The 25,774-nt window shown below is 39.6% G+C and overlaps 1 protein-coding gene across 2 annotated transcripts in view; it reads right to left on the reverse strand.

Moving 5' to 3' along the window:
* Window positions 1-591: 591 nt before the first annotated feature.
* The window catches only part of tnfaip3 (TNF alpha induced protein 3), an 81,551-nt gene continuing 56,368 nt past the window's right edge, over window positions 592-25,774 (reverse strand). For both annotated transcript variants that reach the window (XM_062978273.1, XM_008114513.3), the window contains exons 2-9: window positions 19,885-20,196; window positions 14,100-14,290; window positions 11,943-12,090; window positions 11,668-11,838; window positions 10,897-11,077; window positions 7,029-7,945; window positions 4,531-4,760; window positions 592-2,910 (exon numbers count right to left, since the gene is read on the reverse strand). In XM_062978273.1, the coding sequence (XP_062834343.1) occupies window positions 2,626-2,910; window positions 4,531-4,760; window positions 7,029-7,945; window positions 10,897-11,077; window positions 11,668-11,838; window positions 11,943-12,090; window positions 14,100-14,290; window positions 19,885-20,182 (2,421 nt within the window). In that variant the 5' untranslated portion in view covers window positions 20,183-20,196 and the 3' untranslated portion in view covers window positions 592-2,625. The remainder of the gene's footprint in view (window positions 2,911-4,530; window positions 4,761-7,028; window positions 7,946-10,896; window positions 11,078-11,667; window positions 11,839-11,942; window positions 12,091-14,099; window positions 14,291-19,884; window positions 20,197-25,774) is intronic.

Raw genomic sequence — 25,774 nt, forward strand, 5'->3', positions numbered from 1 at the left:
CTCCAGATGATTCTGTGGAACATTTCTACCAGGTTCTGAGGGCCATTCTGGGCCATTTTATGCTGAAATGACTAGGGTAGTTTAGTTATAGTCCTACATTAATGGGAAAAGCAGCTTGGATGACATTTGGCATGTGCCACTTTACTGAGAACATCATAATTTCTCCCCCTCTCTCTCTCCCTCCCCCCCCCCCCCCATGCATTACTATAAAGAAACCCACAAATTCATTAAAGAAAAAATGCTGTGGGATTCCCAGTAGCAACTAGTTGGCCACTGTTTGATCAAAATGTAGGGCTATGAAGACTTCTGTGCCATCTAACAGTACTCTGAATGTCAGCATAGACAGCTCTGATGGGTCATAATAATAAATTAAACTACTCAGATTTAATGAGTCCTTTACTCACTTCCCCCTCACACGACGGATGATACAGGTGAACTTTTGGATACTCCCTTTGATTGCATAGTTATGGTGGGTGGCCTGATACCCATAATCTGCCATTGATACCCATAACCCTTTATCACTTGCAGGACAGGGCCTGAAGTACCTTAACTATTAGATAAAATTAAATAAAACAAAAAGGTAAGATAAAATAAATCTTCAAATAATTTATTTTCTCCCACTGCCATCTCCAGTTACACAAGTACATTTACTCAGAGTTGGTTTTGTGGCAGAGGAAGCAATGAAATAAGGTGTAAATTATCATATTAACAAAGTTAATATTACACTTTTGAAACAATATAAATATTTTAACAAATCTTCACATTAGTTCACAAATAATACACAGCAAATTCAAAATCAGAGAGGGCAGACCCTGAAAGTGTTTCAGACTAAAGAGAAGAGAGGAATAATGAAAAATATTTTCCAGATGGTACATACAAACACAAAGTGGAACAAGCATGCCTATCCTTTTCCACAAATCACATGCAAAGCAGAAGAGATTCATCAGCAGGCAGTGAAGGAAATGTAGATTTAAACTGCAGATTTAGACCCCCAGTACCATTCCAGTATTTAGTTTGATACCTCACTAATAGCATCAGGCAAATAATAATGAGAAATAATGGGGCAGGGTTCAACCTCAATTGGAAGCAGGTCCCAGACTCAATAAAACACTCCCCCCCCCCCAGATTGGATTCACTTGAACACAATTAAAATATGGAGAGCTGCAAAGTGTGTGTGTGTTGGGGGGGGGGGGGAGGCTTCTCCACTTTGCCTTCTCCTGCCTGCCTTCTGAATCTCGTAAGTTGAGTGTGCATTAACAGCAAGTGTTGAAATTTACAATCTATATTCCACAAAGAGCAAGGCAGCTCCGCTGTATTCCTAGATAAGTGGGGAAAGCAGATTGGATGACTCCTGGTATGTGCTTTGTCAAGTCACAGCATACAAAATACAGCTTGTTTACAGTGGCTGTATAAAAGGCGCCATCTGATTACAGCATACGCCTAATCAGTGTTAGCCTCCTTTCTGTATTGATTATGATCTATCAGTATTTATATGATACCAATGACATAAATAACTAAAGACAGAAAAGCAATTAAAACCAGCCTCTATAGTTAGAGAAACATTTCTCCCTTCTCTGATTGCTTCTCCACCTTCAGACACTTTGAAAGTAATTGAGATGTACCCAATTCCTTTCACATTTCTAAATTATTGGTCTTTGAGCTTTATGACCTAATCACACGGACAACCTGCCCCCCTCCATGCCGTGCACGCTGCTGGGAAGTGGCACCAAAGCAATGCTGAAGCCTTCCCGTGTTCGGAGGGAAGTGTCCTACAATGCTTCCAACACTCTGTGATGGACAGCATGCCTATCTGTTGATAGACTGTCCCTTAAGGTAAGCGTGATGAGGTCCTTAGCCTCAGACACAACCAACAGATTAATTGGGCAAAAATGTGCCAGCACTGGAGGGCCAAGATGTGGCTGATTCATAGCTCTTGCACACACCTAAAGTTCTGATTTGGGAAAAGGTAAAGACAAAATAAAAAGTGGGGAGGGGGAACAAAGCAAACCAAATTAAAACCCACAACTTGCTAATCATCTTGTTCCATCTTTGGACTCCACTAAATTTCTTCTCATCCAGAGATCAGTGTTTTCAGAGGTTAACCAGCCCCAGATCATGTGACGGCTGTCACACAACAGTTCTTCATCTCAAAGCTTTAGTCACGTTTCCTTGCACTTTGGCAGGGTGCATGAGGTATTGGCAAAAATGGCCCTGGCTCTACAAATATTCTGTGACACTATATTCAGCACAGAAAAGTATCTAAAAAATTCTGGCAAAAAATGTCTGTTGTCAAGTACTCCACATAAAGATCCTGCCATAGTCATCTCTACTGAAACCAAACCGCTTTTCTGTTCTTATAGATGCAAACTCAGACTGCACTGTCCCTCTGTGCCACTGTTGGCACTTATATACACATAATTCATATGTGTGTGTTTATATCTGCATACAATTCAGCTTATTGTTTTCCTGCCAAATAACTCATCCATTTCACACGCAGTGAAAAAGACCAGGTCACAGCAGAACAATTGAGGTTCAGGATGTAGCACCATTTCCTCCTCTTCTTCCTCCTCCTCTTCTTTCTTTTTGTCTTTCAAAAGGCAAGAGCCATGTGCGTAGTCCTTCTTGCTATCCGTAGATCTGTTTGAACTGATAGCACTCATTGCAGTAGCCATGGCATTTTGTGTTGCCATAGTGATCGCAGGCGGGAGCTCGGCAGCGCTGCTTAGGGAGCTCCTCTGAGGAAGGATCTCTCCGGGATGCCCCAGACTGGGCCCGCTGGCTGGCTTGCAGGCAGACCTGGCACAGTTCCCCACTCCTAGAAGCCAAGTGGTTCCGACAAGATGCTGTGGCACATCTACGCTTCTGGGAGCTTGAGCCTGATTGGTGTGATTCTCTGTGTTGTCCTGTTCGCTGGAAACAGTAAAAGAACATTGTTATCACAGCTGCATGATCAGACATGTATTTGGCTCTGTCTGGGCTTTTATTATTTTTATTCATGTCGTATTACTGAGTGGAGGGAAACTAAAGGTGTGAACATTAACTGTAATGGCTGATTCCTAATTTTCTTTCATTTAAGAACTAGACCTTAATGAAATGCTTCTTCTTGAACTGTGGGTCCTGGTCCCAAATGATGTCCCCTTAGTTCAGTGTTGGGGCTGTGAAAAATTTGGCCACAGTAAAAAGTTTCTGAATGCCACCAAGAGATTTAGCAACAAAATGCAGGGTTTACAATGTACTGTAGAAAATGCTTCAGCTATACTTCATAGAAAGGAAGATCAGTCTGTGTAGCAAGCCTTGCAAATGCTGATTTATTATCAACAAACATTTAATGTTTATACCCATTTTATATACCTACAGACCCAGGGTTGTGTAGAAGTTTCTCGGGTGGAAAGGAGTCATAACTGGAAAAAGTTTAAGAAGCCCTGGGCTAGACTATGCAAACAGCTATGTTGGATAGGACAGAAGCTTTTACAGCCCTTTCATTGAACTCATAGGCTATTTCTATGACATGATAAAAGAAAATGCATGCACAAATAAGCTTACAATAGCCAGCGTGGTTTAGTGGCTAAGCTGTCAGACAGGAATTGGGAATCCGACTTTAAGAGTGTTGCTCTTAATTCACAGTTTACTACTGTGGTGTTACTGAAGGGAATTGTGGATCATCAGGATTTGTATTCTATTCAAGAATCTAGGAAGCAATTGGGATATCATGGGATAATGCGTCATGTTACAAACAGTGTTTTTTTTTAAAATAATTGGGCTATTTGTAAATATATAAATATGTTTAGTAACACCAAACAATTGAAGTCCCCAATGAGCTGTGAAGAATCACCAGGTTACTCACAATCAGCCTGATCTACTTTACAGGAATGCTGTGAGGATGAAGTGGGGAGGAAAATAGCGATGTATGCCAATTTGAAGATAGGATATAAATGGAATTAGAGTAGAAAGAGGAGATGAAAGAAGAAGTAGTGGTATTGTTGCTGTGTTTTCTTTATCATTCAAATGGCTGAAAATGGAGAATGAATAAATAATGGCCTTGTAATATTGATTAATTCTCACATTTTCAACTCCAACTAGTTTCCATGCGGGGATATGGGAGAAGCCTCCCACAGGATGGTAACACATCCAGGCACTCCCTTGGCAACATCTCTGTAGACAGCCAATTCTCTCACACCAGAAGCGACTTGCAGTATGTTCTCAATTCGCTTTTGACACGGTAAAAAAGCTGCATAAAGTTGTATCTAAGTCCTGTATTATGGCAGGTCATCCACCACTGACCAGTTGGATATAAAATAATCAAAACTAGCCATTCCAGAAATTACCCCTTGATATTTTCAAAATGATTTAGATATGACATTAATTCGGCTTTGAGTTTTTTTCTGTCTTTAATGAACAGTGATTGTCCATTGTATTCCATCAGTTTACAGAATACAAAGGATGGTAAGTACTATACTTTTAATGGATGCATGATGGAATTTCTAGGAACCATGTTAAATTGGGAATAATAAGTTCCATATGTTTACTGACCTCTGACTGTCTCACTAGTTGATCATCTGTCCTCCTGGCTTCCCGCAGCCGCTTACTTTGTGCTTCAATAAAACATTTCTGGCAGTATCCCCCAAGCATTGTGCTTCCTATAGTGCCACACTCTCGACCAAGGCAGGAAATAGTGTTCTGGTACAGGGCAGCAGTGGTTCCAGAGCTCCCGAAGACCGGAGAACTTCGCTGACGCCTTCTGTGATGGAGCAGCGAAGCATCTAAAACAGAATGGAAAGGAATGGTCACATTAACCCTTTACCAACCCTTCAAATGTTGGAGACACAATGGGAAAACAACCAAGTTGTCTTTGTTCCAACTCTTCCATCTGTCAAGCCTCACTGAATGCGACACTGGGAATCCCAGCCAGAGATGTACATCAGTTATGGTGCTAGGGGAGGAAGTAGTTGGATGATTTTAAAGAATTGCTCAAAGCAGTGGTTCTCAAACTTTGGTCCTCCAGGTGTTTTATAATTCAACTCAAAGAAGTCCTACTAGATTGATCAGCACACAGGAATTCTGGGAGCTGAAGCCCAAAAGAAAGGGAGGATCAGAGATTGGGGACCACTGCCTTAAATGTTCTTGTTCTTTTATCAGGCATGGTGCAAGGCAAATTCACAAAATGGGAGACAACACCTATCAAGTCATTTTCAAAGCAACGGAAGGGCTCAGTAATACAATGACTATGCTAAGCAGGCAAATGTTTGGGTATCTCCCATAAAACGGTGAAAGATCACTCAAAACCCAGGACATCTATGGTCTGCCAATCTAGATAAACTGAGCTATATGCCAGTGATTTGACGTATGGCAGCTTTCTATCACCAAATAAATAAACATTTGCTTTCCTGGGATTAAAAACTCCCTGTCTCTGACCATTCTGCCATGTCTCCTGTGTCAATATAACAATAATATATAATACTAATATTATACTATACTAATTACATAATATATTGTATATACATATAATATTGGTAATATTATAATATAATACAATATAATAATACATTATTAGAATTATATATTATACTAGCTGTGCCTGGCCACGCGTTGCTGTGGCATTGTCTGGTGGTGTTGGTGAGAAATTGTTGAGGTAGTGGTGGTATTGAATGTCTGTTGTATGGTTGTCTTTATGTTTAGTACGCACACTGAAGTGGATTATATGGCAGTGTGGAGTCAAGATAATCCAGTTCAAAGCAGACAATATAAGATTATAAATGGGTTATATAGCTGTGTGGAAGGGCCTTGAGTCTACACTGCCATATAATCCAGTTAAAATCTGATAATCTGTGGAAGAAGCCTAAGTGAGGCCTAACTGTGCCTGTCCCCTGGGCTGAGTAGGTTGCTAGGAGACCAAGTTGGCGGAGCTTAGCCTTCAAACTGGCAGCAATTGGATAAAACCTATTATTCCTTTCCCTGTAATTAGGACTTTATTTTTTCTTTTCTTTTTGTTGTATCAACCTAGAGCCATGAATGATGGGTTGTGTTGTCAAATTTCGAGGTTGGGGGGCCTGTAGTTTTGTTGTTTTGTCCACTGCCCTGATGCCATCACTCTTTTATATATATATAGCTATTACATGTAATATTACTAATAATATTGCAATATAGTGGTAAAATACACTATAGTAATATATAATGCTTATATTGCACAATGCTAATAATCTATTGTATGTACATATAACTTGTAAGCCACTCTGAGTCCCCTTCGGGGTGAGAAGGGTGGCTTCTAAATGTCACAAATAAATAAATAATAATAATTTAAAAAACTAGAACTTTCTGCTCATTCTCTACCTACCCCAAACCACTTAGATCAGTGGTTCTCAACCTGTGGGTCCCCAGATGTTTTGCCCTTCAACTCCCAGAAATCCTAACAGCTAGTAAACTGGCTGAGATTTCTGGGAGTTGTAGACCAAAATATCTGGGGACCCACAGGTTGAGAACCACTGACTTAGATTAATCTAAACCCAAATCAGGGAATTTCCCCGATAGCTCAAACAGAGCTGATGTTCATGATGGGAACTAAGTACTCATGTCCTATTTTTTCCATATAGAACTGCCTACAATCCAATTGAATTCATAGCATGGGGACTCAGCCTGTGTATTTAAAATGGCCTCTTTTGGTGTAGCATGATTTCAGAACGCTATATGAAAAATTTGTGTGCTTTGGTAACAAAATGAATGCTGAATAATACAAAAACATGGGGCTATTTGGTAGTCTTTTGCACACCGCAGCAAAATCTGAAAAAGGTCCAGAATTTTTGACATGACAGTAGATGAGTAATGCAGGCTAAAGTGTTTCTGTGGTGGCTTTTCATGTAATCATGTGATACACCAATGCTTCAAATTGTACTGCTTTGCTCTATTTGGATCTGCCCTTTCTCCTGCAATTTCAGAGTCAGCAGAGCCACCTTCGGCCTTAACTTCCACCCCCGGTGCCTTAGCTAACAAGTTCTTTGGCAAAAGTGAGCAAGACTAAGAGAGCCTTTACTCACCTTTATTTTCCTGATACTCAAAATAACAGAGTGTGCAAAAGCCTTCATTCTGACGTGTCCCAAAAAAGCTGCAGCCAGGCTTCCTGCATTTACTGCTCCCTCTCCTCTCTTCTGATCTGTGAGGCTGAGCATGTGGCAGAGGCTCCACTGCACTGCTACTGGGTACAACATGGCAGGAATTTGGCAAAAAGCTCTGTGAGAGATGGCTGGGATCAGACGCGGATCTTTGATGGCCCATTAGTGTGGCACTCGGGCTGGTGTTGGACAAGCGGTCTGTAGTCCTTTTGAAACAAGTGCTGCACATCCCATTGAAGGTCCTATCGGTGTCCTTGAGGCAGAAAGTACAGGTCACACAGTCCAAATGCCCCATGTCACCTGGGCTGTGGCAAGGGCTGAGCTCTCTGGAGTTGTAGCAGCGCTCGCAGAGTCCACTGTATTGAACATTCAGGGTGAAAGGACAGCCTGGAGTCCTGCACTTCATAGCAGTGGTTTCGCTGAACAGAAAAAGACTTGGGGCTGTGGGGGGCGCAGAGCGAGGGCCTGTCCCTGGGCTTTCAGGAGTTTGTGCAGCAATCTCACGACATTCACTCTTGGGTGAGCCAGATCTAGTCACCTGGGGTTTCTCACCCGCTATCCTCAGGTTCTGTCCCTTTGCCTTACTCCTCTGTTGCTTCCGCTCAAAACACTCATGGCAGTAAGGCTGAGTCCTGACAGACATGTAGAAAGGGCAATTGGGAGTTTCACATTTTGCTTCCACAAGGGACAGCTGGGATAGGTGCAATTCCAGGCGGTCCCTTGTCCCCGCTTCTCTTCCAGCAGTTTCTGTGTTCTCTTGCCACCTCTTGTACTCATGCTGTACTAGTTGAAAGTAATCTTCCACTAGGTTAACCTCTTTAGGCAAGTTGCCTTCATCCAACCTGTGAAGCAAAGCAAAACAACAAACTGGCATTAAAAGACTGGCAAACCTATAGCATTTGAGAGGCAACAGAAAAGTAGGAATGGCTGAAATCTTACAACCATTAAGAATACATCATAAAAAACAACACAATCTATATTTGAAAGTAACACGTTGGCGACATGATCTATGGATACAGAAGATAAAAGGGTGGGGTTTGTGGAAGCCAAGCACTACCTCCATTCTTGTGGGAAAGACATCAGCTGAATGCACAAAGGATTTGGGAAGAGTAACAGAATGCATTCATTCGCTCATTAGAATTAATGAATACTTGAAGGCTTTTCTTCCAAATGTTATCATAAATTTCCTGTATTTTTAAACTGTCCTGCTGACAGAGATCCTGACAGTAGGGAACATTTCTCGGCTTTTGTAATGAGGGAGCTTCCCCTTCTCTCTTATGCAAGCAAACTGAACATTTCTCCATTCACCTGAATGGGAATGACTCATTGTGGTAATGCCATCCTAGCTCAATCTCCATGGAGGAAAGGAACACACATCAAAATGACAAATACAGCCTGCCGTCCAATTTCATGAGGGTTAGAAGAATACGATCTCTGTGAAAGTTGAAAAATGTGAATATAAATAAAAATCACAAACACCTGAGGACCCAGAGATGCCTAAAGCATTCTCTCATGTAAAAAAGTGTCTGTGATTTTTATTTATAAAGTAACTAGCTGTGCCCGGCCACACATTGCTGTGGCTTATGGGAATCATTTGTTGACCAGGTGGAATAGCAGTGAATAGCCTTGCAGCCTCAAAGCCTGGCCATTTTCTGGAGTAGCTGGAGTAGCATCCTCAATCAAAGAGGAAGCCTGGCTGCTTCCTTTATAGGGGAATCCTTGTTTGGTCAGATTGAATTGCACTGAATAGTCCTGCAACTTAAAAGCCTGGCTGCTTTCTACATAGGGCATCTTTGCTAGGCCAGGTTGAATGGGACGGAGTAGCCTCGTGGCTTCAAAGCCTGGGGATTTTTCACTTAGGGGAAATCTTGGTTGGCCAGGTTGAAAAGCACTGAATAGCCTTGCTGCTTGCAAGCCTGGCCGCTTTCTACCCTGTGTAATCCTTGGTTGGACAGTTAGAATAGCAATTAATAGTCTCGATGTGGCAGGTATGAGTGCTGCAATTAGGCACCTTGATTAGCATTTAATGGCCTTGCAGCTTCAAAGTCTGGCTGCTTCCTCCCTGGGGAAATCCTTTGTTGGGAAGTATTAGCTGGCCCTGATTGTTTCCTTTCTGGAATTCCCAATTTCCCTGCTTTCAGAGTGTTGCTCTTTATTTACTGTCCTGGTTTTAGAGATTATATCGTTCTGTATTATTATATCACAGTAATTATTTCATATTATATTTATAATCTTATATTATCTGCTTAGAAGTGGATTATATGAGGCCCCCTCTACACAGCTGTATACAATCCACACTTAAGTGGATTATAAGGCAGTGTGGACTCAAGATAATCCAGTTCAAAGCAGATAATATAAGATTATAAATGGGTAATATAGCTGTGTGGAAGGACCTTGAATCTACACTGCCATATAATCCAGTTCAAATCAGATAACCAGTATTTTATAGGTAGTGTGGATCAGGCCTAAGTGCACTCTGCATGTGCCCTGGATGCCATTTTGGCTGAGGGAGTTGCTAGGATATGAAGGGGGCGGGGCCTAAAGGCAGCTGGGGGGGGGGGGCGGCTAAAGGCAGCAGAACCTACCTTTCTAACTGGCTGTTAGGGGGAGACTCTTCCTCATCCTCTGAAATTTGGACTATTTTTCTAGGGTTTTTTTAAAATTGAAAGATGTATTTTGGATGACTATGTTTTTTGTGGCCAAATTTGGTGTGATTTGGTTCAGTAGTTTTGTTGTTTACTCCATAGTAAAACGAACATTACATTTTTATATAGATACTGTGTGATGTAGTAGCTGGAGCGTTGGACTACAATTTTTGAAATCAGGGTTCAGTTCTTTGATCACCCCTAGAAACCTGCTGAATGACCTTGGGGAGGTCACATAAACCCAGCCCCAGAAAACCTCACTATAGGTTCACCTTATAGTCATAATAAATCAGAAACATCTTGAAGGCACACAACAATAGCAACAACAACAACAGTAATACAGAATCTGGAAGTAATCAAATCAACAAAAGTTAAACCCATACATGTGGTGGGCCAACTTTAGTGCAGTTCCTGAAAATGAATTTAACTAGTTTTCGATTGAGTCATTGAAGGAGATTTGCTAGATCTGGTTCTTCTAGAGCACAGGTTCCCAAACTAAGGCCCGTGGGCTGGATGCAGCCCTCCAGGGTCATTTACCTACCCCTTGTCCTAAACTTTAGATTTAGGCTTGCCCTAAGTCTATAAGGAATGGAAGACACAACAACAACAACAACAACAACAACAACAACAACAAAAATCCTAATTAACTTGACTATCTCATCAGTCAAAAGCAAGCCCACAATACTAGTAAATTGGTTTAAATTGTTCTTCATTTTAAATTTTGTATAGTTCTTTCATGCTTGTTTGCACTACAAAAAAGATAGGTGCAGTGTGCATATAAATTCATTCATGTTTTCTTCAAACTATAGTCTGCCCCCCCCCCCACCCCCAAACAGTCTGAGAGATCGTGACCCGGCCCTCTGTTTAAATAGTTGAAGACCCTTTTTCTTGAGCTTCTTATGGATGTTGTTGAGGTTTTTATACTTCTATGGTATTGCATATCTTTTTGTTCTATGGGAACAAATGTTGCACTGAAAACAGAGAATACACTGCCCGGACTACAGTTCTCCCAACTAGCCTGGTCACTGTGCCAAAAATAACAATTTCAAAGTCTATGCTCTCTTTGGAAAGGGCTCTTGGAAATGAGAGGCTGATTGCATGATTTACCACCAATTACAATGCTGGATAGGAACAAGACTCAGACTCACATTGCTGCATTAATAATATTTGTTGTTCCAGGGTCCCAGCCTTGCACAGGAATTTCTATCACCATCAGGTAGTCTCTTAGCAGCTTCTCCTTCTCCCTTTCTTCAGAGTCTGTCAGAAAGTGTACTTTCAAGTCTTCAAATCTGCCCCTTTCACAAGTGACTAATGGAACTGCCCGGATCTCTATGGGAAAAAGACGGATGAAAAATATTTTTACTATGAATCAAACAGGGCAGACAGGGACACAACACCACAGGTAGCACTTAAGTATTTGAATCTTACCGTCCTCATAAATTACTAAATCTAAAGAACTGATAATGAGATTAAACTGGACTGATCAAGTAGTGAAGGGCAATGGGACAAAATGAGATGGACAACTCTTTCCAAGGAAATACCTAAGAAGTCCTACATGGCTTGGGGCCAGGTTATTGGAAGGACTGTATTTTCTCTTATGAACCTGCCCCTTGCTTTTAGATTTCCTTACCTACATTCACCGCCCTCCTCACAATTATACTTGGTGTGAACACAAGTGAGGGCCTTCAGACTATGAAGCTCCTTACCAAAGAATTTAAGACTGACAAGGAAAGACAACACGCTGGATATTTCTATTTGTTGTGCTCATGTGTGCGTAATTGCATGTATTGATTGTTTAACTTGTTTTTAACTTTTGTATTTTGTGAATTTTTAATTATGTGGGTTTTTAAAACAAATCTGTTGTAAGCCATGTTGAGTCCTGAACTGGGAAAAATATGGGGTAAGGTCTGGAGACTGACCTGGGCCACTGTCCTTCAGAACAATCAGTGGTGTGAAGTGCATGCTGTCATAAGCCAGAACAATGGGATACCGGTAACACTCTTCTGTTGGCCAATGGAGAGGCAAGTAAATCCCACCAACATTCAGAGGAGAAAAGCTTGAACCTGACTGCAGGCTTCGAAGCATCTTATCTGTATCAAATGAATGAAAAAGAAGTTTAGGAAACCAAGACTCCCCCCTCAAATTATTAGATTAAGATATAAAGCGTTATTCATTATATTAATAAATTACGAACCTGCCACAACTATGATTGGCCGCCTTAAGATGTTAACAAGAACAAATATGTGGATTTCTTCCAAGGAATTATACTGAAGCCCGTGTTGGGCAACCGATGTTTCTGCAGATGACATCTTGATGAGATTCTCCCATTCATCCTCCCAGTTCTAATGGAAAACAACAAAACAAGAAGATACATGTAAATAGCATTAGTTATTATCCTGTTAGGTTGATGCCTTTGCATGCCAAAAATTTCTTTTACAAGTGTTTTTCTTTCTTTTTATGCTACAACTCAGTAAGCAGATCAGAGGTAATTACATGGACTTTCAACCCAACCTCACTACTGGCCTGTTGCAAATAAGTTCCCAAATAGCTCACTTTAATGTAGTTAGTCTGCCAATTGATTTCTATTATACTTTCATATGAACATATCCCATCATGGTGTAGTGGTTTGATACTTTGAGAGACTATAGTTTAAATCCCCTCTCAAATCACTCTCTCAGAGAATGGCAATGACAAGCCTTCTATGAAATTGAGGCTCTTTCTTTGGAGGCTTTCAAACAGAGGCTGGATGGCCATTTGTCGGGGGTACTTTGAATGTGCTTTTTCCTGCATAGCAAAAGGTTGGACTAGATCAGTGGTTCCCAACCTTTGGGCCTCCAGGTGTTTTGGACTTCAGCTCCCACACTTCCTAACTGCTGGTAAGCTGGCTGGGATTTCTGGGGGTTGAAGTCCAAAACACTTCGAGGCCCACAGGTTGGGAACCACTGGACTAGATGGTCCATGCTTTCTCTTTCAACTCTATGATTCTATGAATAACACTATGGGAGAAACTACTTAGGTTCGCTGTAAGTTAGAAATGACTTGAAGGCACCCAAGAACAAGATGGATAATTACTCAGAACTCCTAATATGTTTAGCTGATGTTTTTTATCCTGATAGACTATGTAAAATTTCTAGGGGGCACAGAAATGTCCTTGGGGTAGCAGATGGCCTATAGGCCCCACTTTCTTTACATTTATGAAGGGCAAACCACTGAATTGTGACACATATGATGGTAATACCCACAGCAGGATCACCGCTTCACTCAAAAGCTCTGCCATCTCACAACAATTAGTTCACAAGTTGAGTGGTACTCCCCGCCCCCCACTAGTGTGTTTAACTGTTCTTGTCCTACTGTCCAAAAATACATTCAATGAAAAGGAAATATGAGGTGAACCAGTTCATGGGCTTGTTTAAGGAGAATAAAGAAACTCTGGAAGACAACAGTCTCAGATTAATCCCTCTCAGCATGCCCTGTTTTGGGGCCTGCTCTTAGCAGATAAAGCACTGCTGACCTTCGTTTATCTGTGAAACTTTCCATGGCCTCTGATGTGGACATGCCCAGAGAGGTCCTCTCCACCAGTGGAAGATACCTTTGCTCCCTCCTACCTGTTCACTACTCAACACAATCTCCCTAGGGATATTTAGGACTATCTATTAGTCATCTGATGCATACCTGTAGCATCAAAACTGAGGAAGCAGGAATGAGAATTAATTATCAATTTATAATTTTTTCTTGCTTACTAGGACTTCAAGACGTTGCTTTTGTTCCTCACCAGTGGCCACTTCCATTCTTACAATTTCAAAAGTACAAAGCCACCCTGCTGCCTGGACTACTAGCCTTACTTCTGTAAATCCATTGTAGGAAGGTGGTTAGCAAGAAGATTTCTCTTTCTAAAGAAAATGTGCTTGCATAAGAAAGTTGAAAACAGGAAGGACTCTTTACTTGGTGGGGATTCTTGAATGGGAAAGTTTACACCTATCTGAGAAACAGAACAGCCAACTGTCTGTTGTTCTTGTGTGGTAGCAGCTTTCCCAAGGGAGCCTCTTCATAATAGGGAGAGGCATGCCAATGTTCTGGAGATGTGGGTGGTCCATGGAAATAACCTATCTCAGAGCAGGTTACTTAATTTGGAAACTCCACAGTAGTGAAACTCTACGTTAAGAAATCGGCCAACCCAGTCAAGTTAAAGGACTAAAATGTTTAAGGACTTAACAACCCTGCGATTTTACCTTTGTTATGTTTACTCCCATAATCCCCTTCCTTTATTTGTGTAAATGATATATGGAAAGTCATGATTAACCCTCCAAGTATATTAAGTTCATAAAAAGTTACATAGACCTCCCCTTCTTACCCTGGTATCATAACAGAGACCTGTTGCCACAAATTCCTGTGATTTCAGAGTCTCCCGTTGCCAACGCAGTTTAAAGTTGCGTGTATCAACTTCCTTGAGGGCACGAAACAGTGCTTTTCTCAGGACCAGGTCAACATCTTGGACACCCCACATGTATTGGGATGTAGCATGCATGAGGCAATTCCCATCACCTGTGGAGGAACGGAAAGGGTTCGTAATTTAAGAACAGTTTATCCAGCATGAATCAGGTATATCTTTGACTCAAGATTCTTTGAAATTAAGCATCTAGCACCATAGGTGCTAGCAAGTAGCAATGTACTGGGAATTCCTAGAGGGAAAAATGACATTCCTGAATAAGTGACAAATGAAATACAATCACCCCCCAACATTCACTGGGATTAGGTGCACAGGACCCTGTGATCTGAAAAACCATGAATAAAAAAATACGAATTATTTTACCCAAGAGGAAACCTTTCTAGGAATCTCTTGGCTACTGATTCTCAATCTGTGGGTCCCCAGATGTTTTGGCCTACAACTCTCTGAAATCCCGGCCAGTTTACCAGCTGTTAAGATTTCTGGGAGTTGAAGGCCAAAACACCTGGGGACCCACAGGTTGAGAACCACTGCTCTAGGCCTAGCACAATGTTTATGTTAGCCATCATCAGAAGTTAACCACAGAGTCGTACTGAAGGATCTAGAGATTTCTAGAGATAACATATTAATCAAATGTATGAATAATCAAATCCACAAAAAAGAAGCCTAGCATTTTCAAGTGCAGTACAGAAACAACATTAGATTTTTAAAAATTCAATATTCTTTAGTCCAGGAATCCTATTGGGAATAGAGGAGTACCATAATAAATGGTAAAAAGATTTTATTTATAGATTGAATATTCCTTATCTGAAATGCTTAGGACCAGGAATATTTTGGATTTCAGACTTTGGACGGGGGGATTTTGGAATTCCTGCATTTGAATAAACGTCCATAAGGATATATCTTGGAAATGGGACCAAACTTAAAAACAAAATTCAATTATGTTTCATATACATAACATGAAAACAATTTTATGCAGTATTTTTAATAATTTTGTGTACAAAACAAAATTTCCATACATCAGAATGTAAATGTTTCACTATCTCAGGTTGGCGGTTCGAATCCGCTAGATGGAGTAAGCTCCCATCTGTCAGCTCTAGCTTCCCAAGTAGGGACATGAGAGAAGCCTTGCAGTATGTTCGCTTCTGACACGATAAAAAAAAACCTCTCATTGATCCATGAGAACAATTTTTGAGTTGTTTTTAATTCTGTATATAAGACATGCTCAACTTGTATTTAAAAATGCAGACAAATTGGTGATTATAGTGCAGATAGACAGACAATCTTAACTCACAAGTGAATGGATATTAATAGGGAAAGAAAACAAGAAATAAACACAAATCTATAAATGTCAAACATTAACTATGTATCAGGAGTATTGCCATCAAAAGAAAAGGTTGGCCTTGATTAGTAATTTGTTGAAAACCATTTCAGTTTTGCCATTCCTATATAGCACACGAACGTTTCTAGACCTTGTGAAACATGCTCACAATGACATTATAATGAAGAGACTAGAACAGGGTTTGCAAAACATCACTGCTTTTCCCCTCTTGGGAGAAAATGCTGTTAACGCTAAATACTTCCTAATATGGTCCTTGTTGTGGAGGATATTATTGAAACAGAATTCGGGAACAGATTGCCTAGGATTACTTGAAGGGAATAGAAATGGGAAGAACTACTGCAGTGAGACATGAATCTTACTTAAAACTTTGCACTTTTCTATTTTCAGGAAAGATGAGAAGATACAAATTTCTTACAACAGACAGAACCTTGTTTATAAGAAATTAGCACCCTCTTTTCTTTTCCCAGCAAATACATTGCAGTGAAGGGATAGACTTCACCTACTGCTCCTCTTTGTCTCAGTTAAAAGGGAAAGAACTGACTGTTGCATATTGTTAAAAAAAGACTTTTGTGGGAATACAGGGGGCCCTTAGTCCCAGGACCCCCTGTGGATACCAAAATCTGTGGATGCTCCATTCCCATTATATACAATGGTGTGGGAAAACAGTGTTACAGCAAAATAAGGTTTGCTTTTTGGATTTTTGGGGGACAGGAAATATTCTCAAGTTATAGAAAGTGGAATCTGTGGATGTAGAATTTGTGGATACAGACGGCTGACTGTATATACAATGAGGCAAATGTGCTGAGTAGAATAATTTCATCCTGTTTAATTTAATACCTTCCAAAGGTCAATGTAGGAAAGGTTTCTTTTCATGGGTTGGGTTGGGGTTTTCTCATTGAAAAATTCCTATGGAAAAGGGTATTGCCATGTAGAGGTAAGAATTTTCCCTTATTACATTTTTGTACTCCACAAAGAATGATCTAGTTGTGGTTTGAATATTGGACTAAAGTGATGGGAGAATAGCGTTCAAATCCCTGTTCAGCAATGGAAACCTGATGGATGACCCTGGGCAAGTAGCACTTTCAGTCTCACAGGAAGAAAAGAGCAACCTGAATCTCTCCCCTCCCCTCCCCCCCCCCCAAAAAAAATCATTGTCAATAACACCTTAGGGCCACAATAAATAAGACTTACTTGAAGGCATACAACAACAATTCAGCAAGGAGGAATCTCAAGCATCTTTCCTGCACTGGCTGAGATGATCCAAGTTTTTGTGAATTTTTCAGGAGTTTTTGATGAAAAATTCATAAAAAAACAGACCAACACTAAGAATCTTGGCATCTTATTTTCTATACAAAACCATTGTTCATTATGATACCCTTCACCCCATTATTCTTGCAAAAACAATATTTTTCATTAAAAATTCTGAGATGTGGAAAAGATAATGTGGCAAAAGATAATATTTATGACGGCAGGTCAATTCCCTTTCTCAAGAAAGACAAGATTTGCCAATATCCTTCACAAATATCCTTCCTCCAGCCTGTTTTGACCCAGCCCTCAATTGCAACTCTTCCCAGGACCCTTCATCGTTTCAGGCAAGGTATAACTCCACAAAAGTCAAAATCCAAATGTTTTCTATAATGAGAGGCATTCATACTATGTTCGTTTCTTTTAAATACAGCCGCATTTACACTGGGTTTTCCCTGATGTAATCTTATCACACACAAAATAAAATGCAAGTCTAAAAAAGAAACAAGAAAAATCTCAACGTCAATCACCAAAGGACAGATTTACAGTCCTCAGGCTTAGCAAAAGGCACATATATGACATACAACTAGGACAATAATTACATCCTGTACAAATTTTCCCTCTGCAAAGATAAGGAGGGTTTTTTTTTTCCTCCTGTGTGTGCTTGCTTTCAGTTCTTTATTGAGAACCACCAGTCCAAAATTCCCTAAGCAACACTTGGAAATCCCCAGTACAAAGCTATTTGACTAGCAATTGAGTAACAGCTATTGTACTTCTTGTTCTGAACTACAGACATTTGAACTGTGAAGTACATACTGGACTTTCCAAGTGGGTGTGGTTAGAGTAAACTGGATTGCCTACTCATTAGACAAGTGAAATTACTAGTCAGGAGAGGCTGGAATCTTTCTAAATGATCGCTTCCTTGCAACATTTCTGTTTTAAAACCCTATAACTACATTCCTTCGTAATGTTCTCAGACTTATGTACAGTGTGTGGATCACCCTGATTTCCACTACTGCAGTTTTTATGTTCCCTCCCAATGGGGTACTTCTAGATGGGTTGATCAAGAACTTGCATCCAGATGGGTTGGACAAGAACTGAGGATATTGGGAATTGCAGTCTGGTCCATCTGGAGGGTGCTGACTGGAAAGGCTGGCTTCTTGGAAATCCTTTCCAAGTTCACCAAGATGAATGCACAGAAGTGGAGAAAAAAGATGGTTTGTCTAGTTTATTTTGTTAATTTCCCATGCTTTTAAAAACACTCTCAAGTGAAGTACAAGTTCTGAAAAGCTAGGACTAAGAATCATGCATCCCAGGAAGATTCTGCAAACACATGGATAGATGGGCGCTACTTCACTGCATTAGGGATCAGTGGATCCAGTGAAGTAGAAGGATACACAGTACATATATAGCAGCAACTTTTGAAAGTTAGATCAAGGAGGCCCAAGAAAACAGCAAAATATAGTACATTGGCCCCGTGGAATTTGTCAGTTAAACCTTTGAATTGGAAGCAATATTTTCTTAATAATAATAATGATGATGATTATGATGATAATAATAAGAAGAATACTTTATTTATAACCCACCCTAACACCCTGAGGAGTCTCAGGGCAGTTTCCATCAAAAGTGGCAAACATTCAATGTCATAAAACAAACAACAAATCAATCAACACAATAAATAAAATAAGAACAATATAAACCTATAATAACTAACCAATAATAACCAAAAGTAAGAACTTAAACATAATATGTCACATTACACACATTTACCAACATAATAAAGAACTGAGCTGCTAAAATGCATTAAAAATATGGGGTGGTGTACTGGGACCAACAAGGCTGAGGTAGATTTCCAGCTAAATGAGAGTATATGATTAAAGTGTACTAATCCTCTTCCTTTCCATACGCTAAAAGTACATAAATAGGTTTTTAGGAGTTTTTTTTAAAGGAGAAGAGAGAAGGGGCCATTTTAGTTCTTTAGGAAGGGAGTTCCAAAGGCAAAGGGTATCATGGAGAAGGTCCCCCTTTCTCATTCCCACCAGCTGTGCTTGGGATGAGAGTGGGACCGAGAGCAGGGCTTGCAGTGGTTTGTATATAGAGATGCGGTTTTTCAAATAGTCTGGGCCCGAACTGTTTAGGGCTTTATAGGTGATAACCAGCACTTTGTACTCTAACCTCATCACCTGCTGTTCACAAGAATTGACCCTTCCCTTCATGAGAGGTCCTGGCACTCTGTTTGGGATGCAATGATATATGTGTATGCACACATGTTCTTTTTCTTCCTCTTCTTCCACCATGCATGTTCACTTAAGTTTTGTTTTACTGAGGCAAAAATCTAGTTCACATCAATTACACACAACACAAGCAAAGGAACATGTATCTGTAGATGGTTACAGGCATCAAGCAAACACCCAAATGAGGCTGTATTATCAATGTATATTATCTTTATACATACATACATACATACATATAATTTTGGTGTTATGATTGAAATACCACTGAACATGTGAGCTCCTGATATTCACTTGAATAATGTCCTGAGAAAAATTGAAGCAGTGTGGGATATATATGTGTCTAATCAATAATTAACTAGTTAAATACAAAGGAAACATTAAGAGCCAATTATCAAGCTCCTCATTAAGTCAAGACAACTTTGGATAGGACAAGGTGGAATCATAAGAAAATCATGGAGGAAATATAGTTTTGCCAGGATAGACATTAAAATAGTCTGGAAGTACATAAGTCAGACCCTAAAAACGCTTCTTGCTATTAATCCCCCTTGAACATTATAATATATGCAGCCAAATAAGAATTAGTGAAGACTTTTGCATATACTTTGCAATACTGGTTTGATTATCACCGTATACAGGAGTGTCCGCACATATAAGATGCAACATGAGTGTTAAACAAGCAGGTTTTTAAACACCAGGTTTCTGGTATACAGATATGTTAAATGTAACAGATTTCTGCCATTAGGAAGACGTTTCATTGTTACGTTTTTTTTTTAAAGAAAAGCATACTATTGCTGATAATTAAATATGATGAATTTAGTTTCACACATAAAGTAAATCATACAGAAGAAATGGTAAAAGAAGGTTGACTCACCATTTGTCTTCAATGACATGAGTTTTTTAACTTCTCGACACCAATTCAGCTTTCGTTGGTGTTCCAGTGAGGTCTGGGTTGCTTGATCAAAAAGGGCTTTTTGAAGAAGCTCCTGGAACTGCGGACAAAACTGACACATTCTGAACATCTCAATGGTGTATCTGTGCATAGTCTTAAAATGATGGATGATCCCATTGGTACACTTGACGAGGTCTTCAGGCATTCTCTCTCTTATCTTCACAGCCTTCAGCATGTTGCTCAAGTATAGAGCTTGAGGAATAATTTGTGGACTAGCCATTCTGTTCGAAGAACCTAAGAAGCCATACCAATAAAATAACGTGAGAAACACCCCTCTTCAAATATGGCACAAAGCACAAAAGATATTCTTCATGGTTACTTTACAGAAAGTCATTGTTACTAAGAGTGCTTTCCAAAAGAAGTAAACCAAACTTTCAACAACATTTGGGGTATTCATAGCTTATCAATGACCAGTTACATTACACTATGTAATATAATGTTTGTTCCTGGGTTATAAATGTCATTGCCTAATTGGTTCTATCATAAACATATGGAAAAAGTTTATTAAACTGAAAAACGTTTTGGGGTATGCACAAAGGTTAAAATGGCATATTTTCATTGAGGAAAATTACAAAGTGCCTACATTGAATGAAATAATAGTACTACCTTCAGTTATAAAAACAAAGTTTCTGGAGTATAACTACTTTCAAAGTAAGTACCGCTCAATTAAACAGGAAATAACACTTTCAAATCAGGAACAGAAAATTTTTCAAATTGTATTACATAGTGTTATTGATGGCATATGTCATAAATAGGAAACAAACAGGTGCCTGCTATTGGAAGAAGAATTTTGCACCCAAGAAATGTCCTTCAGATTTTGTCAGTTCAAGAGGTAGCAGTTGGGAGTGTGCTCAACTGTCAGTCTGTTCGGATTGCAAATAATTTCCTCTTATCTTAGAATCCCCCATGCATTTTTTCCAATCCATAATTCACTTATGATCAGACTGACTAGCCACCCTGGGGATTTTTCTCTTAGTCTTTACAAATGGCACATGGCATAGTTTGGTTTCTAGAACTGTGTTTAATTAAAACAGGCTGCTAAAGACCCCACAAAGCAAGGTTTGGATAACATGGCTAATATACGGCATTAATGTCTGAAGAAGCTGAGGTGAATCAAACAACCTTTCATAGGATTTTAGTTCTTCACTCTTGTAAAGTGGATGTCTTGTTTATCAGCAAACAATAAAGCAGAGCGAGAGGATTAAAACCTTATGTTTGCTCCATGCAGTATTCAAGGCAAAACAATGAATACACTTAAAACAGGAATGAAGAATATGTAGTTCTTCAGATGTTTTTGGACTGCAACTCCCATGTTCCCATGGAAGCCTAGTCAATAGTGAGGGGTGATGGGGGTTGCATTCCAACAATATCTAGAAGTCCACACATTCTACATCCCTGGTGGGACAAGATGCTTTTCTACCTTCTCTTTCCCCTTTCCTCCTCCATTTTCCTATGCTTGCCTCTATACATTTGAACTGAGCTTTCCCTTTAGGTGTAGAGATTAAAAGATGTAACATTGTATGCAACAAAAGAAGTATTTCCAGAATTTTTGTCTACTCTGAGTAACATATGACACAATGACTTTAAAAAAATCACATGTTAAAGAGGAAGTAAAGGATAAAGAAATAGAAGACAGGTGAAAATGGGACAGTTTGTCTTAAAAATCTAAAAATATCAAAGGACTAAACCAGACAAAATAACTATGATAAAACAAACAAAAATTGCTTCCCAATAATATATTTACAACTTAGTTCTAAACATATCAGTAAATTTTATCTCCAGAAACGAAAAACTAAGCAATTATAGGTTGAATGAAAGAGAGAGATTTATATCATCAACGATCACTGATTGCAACAAGAATTTTTATATGGAATGTGCACAGTACATCCAAAAACTATTAACTTAAACCCAAAGAATTCATAGTAAAGCATGTGATCACCAGGGTACAAATGCTTATCACTGATTTCTTTGTGCCCTCTGTAGTTTTCAGAAATAGTTATTTTTTATTACATCTACTATTAATAGTGAGGGAATTTTAAAAATTAGGGGGCTGTTCCTGTATATCTCTTCAAGCTTCCTGTTGACCTATGGTGACCTCATAAAATTCTTCAACAAGAAATACTCTGTGGTTGTTTTGAACCTTCCTCTGAAATATATTAACAGCACCTGGTATTTGTTGGCAGCCTCCCATCCAAATACTAACCAGGGCTGACCCTATTTGGCTTCCAAGATCAGAGGGGATATGGTGTCTTTAGGTCAGAGTTTCTGAAACTGGGCTCCTCCAGATGTTTTAGACGTCAGCTCCTACAATTCCTAACAGCTGGTAAACCGGCTGGAATTTCTAGGAGCTGATGTCCTAAACATCTGGAGGAGCACAGTTTGAGAAACACTGCTTTGGGGTATTTAGGCTGTACAAGTATATAGTACAAAAAGATAATTTTGAGTCAATGGGAAAGTCTGTGTGAATAAGAAATGATGACATCAATAGATGTATGCTTAGGCCTACAACTGGTTGTTTCCAGTATTAAGTAATAACAGACTATCCAATTTGTTAAATTCAATTAGAAAGCTAATTAACATTCCGATTTTGCCAAAAAGCACCTCTTCCCCTTCTTACTGTAATTTGTTCCATGTATGGGAACAGACTGCTAAGACAGAAAATATCAAACTGTTGTAAGTTTTTGAATAGTTTCCCACTTATTACAACCCTAAGGCAAACCTATCACAGGGTTTTCTTGGCAAGATCTAGTCAGAGTGGGTTGACACTGCTTTCCTCTTGAGGCTGAAAAGGTATGATGTCCCCAAGTTCCCCTGTGGGTTTCAATGGCTGGGTGGGGGTCCAAACCCTGGTCTCCAGAGTCCTAGTCCAATGCTTAAACTGCTATAGCAATCTGGCCTCATCAAACAAAATACAGGGCCTAAATACTCTGAAGGCAACATATTCAATCTAAGCTTAGACACTAAACAGGCCTGTTCTGGTTACTTGGGTTGGAGACTACCAAATAATATCAGGTGCTCTAGGCCACTGCTTCTTAAGACTGCCACCTAGACATTTACACAAATATGTAAGCAACAATAAGCAGTGGACTCCAGCCAAATTACTTCCGCTGCACATCATAAAATGGAAAATCAGCCTCTTTAGTGAGTCTTGCAAATGCTGATTTACAATTAGTAAATGTTTGATTGTATAGCTTTTTTATATACCTATATAGCCAGAATCATGTAAAAATTTCTCAGCTGCAAAGGGATTGCGGTGGAAAATGTTAAAGAAGCCCTGCACTAGGCTATATTTCAGAGGAAGGAACTGACAATACACTGGAATCTTCGTTGCCTAAGAAAAACCTATGAAATTTATGTCATAAATTGACAGGTGACTTGAAGGCACATATATGCACAGAGATCAAACAACTTAACCCATGCTTACTCAATGGTACACTCCACTAATTTGAGAAGAGAGTGCTTCAATTTTCAGTCAGTGAATTTTATCATTTTACACTCTGCTTAAATCTCACCATTAGGAATACTCTAAAAATGGCCACCTTTATTATTTCACTTACCCAACCATTCTTTGAGAGGAATATGAAAATATAAAATATTTCCTTTTTTCAAACTTTCTTCCACTCATATTCAGAAAGTACAGGGATAGTATAGGCTAGTTTTCAGTTTCTCAATTAGTGATTCTAATGCTTTAACTAGGACCACATTGTTTCCCACAAGCTACTAGTTTGTTCCTGAACTCAATTCAAAATGATAGTTATCACCTATAAGGTCCTATATGGTCCAGCCAGTTAGACCATATCTCTCTATATGAGCTTACCCGGGTCCCAAAATCATCAAGACCCTTCGGACCTCATCACACTAGAACAGTGGTTCTCAACCTATGGGTCCTCAGGTGTTTTGGCCTACAACTCCGAGAAATCCCAGCCAGTTTACCAGCTGTTAGGATTTCTGGGAGCTAAAGGCCAAAACATCTGGGGACCCACAGGTTGAGAACCACTGCACTAGCAGATTCTATCTTCATCTGCTCCCTTCAAAAACAGCACTATAATTCGTTGAACAGAATTACCCCAAATGCATATGGCTGAAATATTATACTAACACCTGCAAGATCTTGACTTCACTGTTCGGGAATTACTTCCCCAAATGTGTCACCATGCACTGGGCAAGATGAAGTTATAGTGGCTCTTCAAACTACAAGCTCCAGAATTCACAGGATGTTGCCATGCCAGATAAACCAAAGTGCTATAATGGTGCAATGCAGAAGGGGCTTAGTTAAATGTGTGAGGTATAGCAAAGCAGCACTATTTTTTTAAATGAAGAGCTCCTGTTGCAGCTTAGCTTCTTTATGTGTGAGCTATTGTCAGTATTCCTTCTGGTGTGTCATTTCCCTTCTCAAGCTGCGAAAAACAACTGGAGGAAAGTAACCTGCAAATGACCACATGCCTATTTCTGCAATGTTGAAAATGCTACAAAGTGATTACTAGGCACCTAGCTTGCCAAACCCCTGAGAAGTGCTAAGCCATGAATTTTGCATGAAGAAGGTTCCAAGTTCAGATGCAGAGCTTCCTCCAAGCAGGGCTAAGAAAGACTCCAGACTTTGGGTCAGAGCAGGTGTGCCTTCCCCAAAGGGGTGTTCTCCACAATTCTTTGGACCTCAGTCAGACTAAGAGCATGGGAAGCAGGTCACAAATGGTATATGTAGCCATCTATAAAATCTCCAGAGCAGCAAGGGGAGGAAGACTGGTGTGTCCAATACTGACCTACATGGACTCAGCTCATGGTTCTCTGATGTCTTCCGATTGTTATTCAAGCCATTTTCCTATGAGCCATATAATAGCCCCCATTTCCAACCCTTGCTGTAAAGGTGTAATAATATATACTGCCTGAGTTGAAGTTATTTGAAGGACTGTATCTATCTTTATGAGCTCATTACCGCTCTAAGGCCCCTTTCTATACTGCCATATAAAATCCAGATTATGTGCTTTGAACTGTATTATATGGCAGTGTACATCCAGCCTAAGATTGTCTTGAGAAGGCCTTCTCTTTGGCCTTCTCAGTGGCTGCTTCCACACTTTGGATCCCCCTCCCAAGGGAGACCTAACTGGACAGCAGCTACTGGATATCATGAAATTGTTTCAAAATAGTTATGCAACGTACAGGATGAACAGTACTTCATTTTTCACAGCAAGAGAGAACTAAATACTTGTAGGATTTGTTTTGCTCCAGGTGCCAAAACTACAAGACTGGTTTTGGATAATAGGTTCCCTATCCTAAGGAGGAGGGGCTGCTGCTTGATTAGGAAAACTCTAGTGTAGTACTAGCCCTACTACCAAAATCACTGGAGATTCTGGCATATAACATGGATTACAATGTGACATCTCTTTAAAAAAGCTGGAACAATCATCATTAAAATAAACCTTGAACGTTAAAGAATAATCAACTGGAGTTTGAGAATTTGGCTACTGCTTTAAGCAACCTAAGACCTGGCAATACAATTTCATGCCTGTTTACTCAAGTCACGCTGAATTCAATGCCTTGAAAATGTGCTTAAGATCACTTGTTCATGTTAACACAATACTGATTATTATAAAAATATGGCAAAGTGAATACTTATTAAAATTAAAAGAACTGTTGGATCTTTAAAATGTATCATGTATGACACAGCACAACATCCATGTATCTCATGAATAATTATGTATGAGATGTCATTTAGTTATGTAACTCAGTACTACAAACAAGTATTACCTGCTTGTTACAAGGTTTTAGTTGTTCCCAGAATTTATTTTCTATCTTGTACCAAACTCTTAAGGTA

This window comes from Anolis carolinensis, chromosome 1 (genome assembly GCF_035594765.1).
Source record: "Anolis carolinensis isolate JA03-04 chromosome 1, rAnoCar3.1.pri, whole genome shotgun sequence".
NCBI lineage: Eukaryota > Metazoa > Chordata > Lepidosauria > Squamata > Dactyloidae > Anolis > Anolis carolinensis.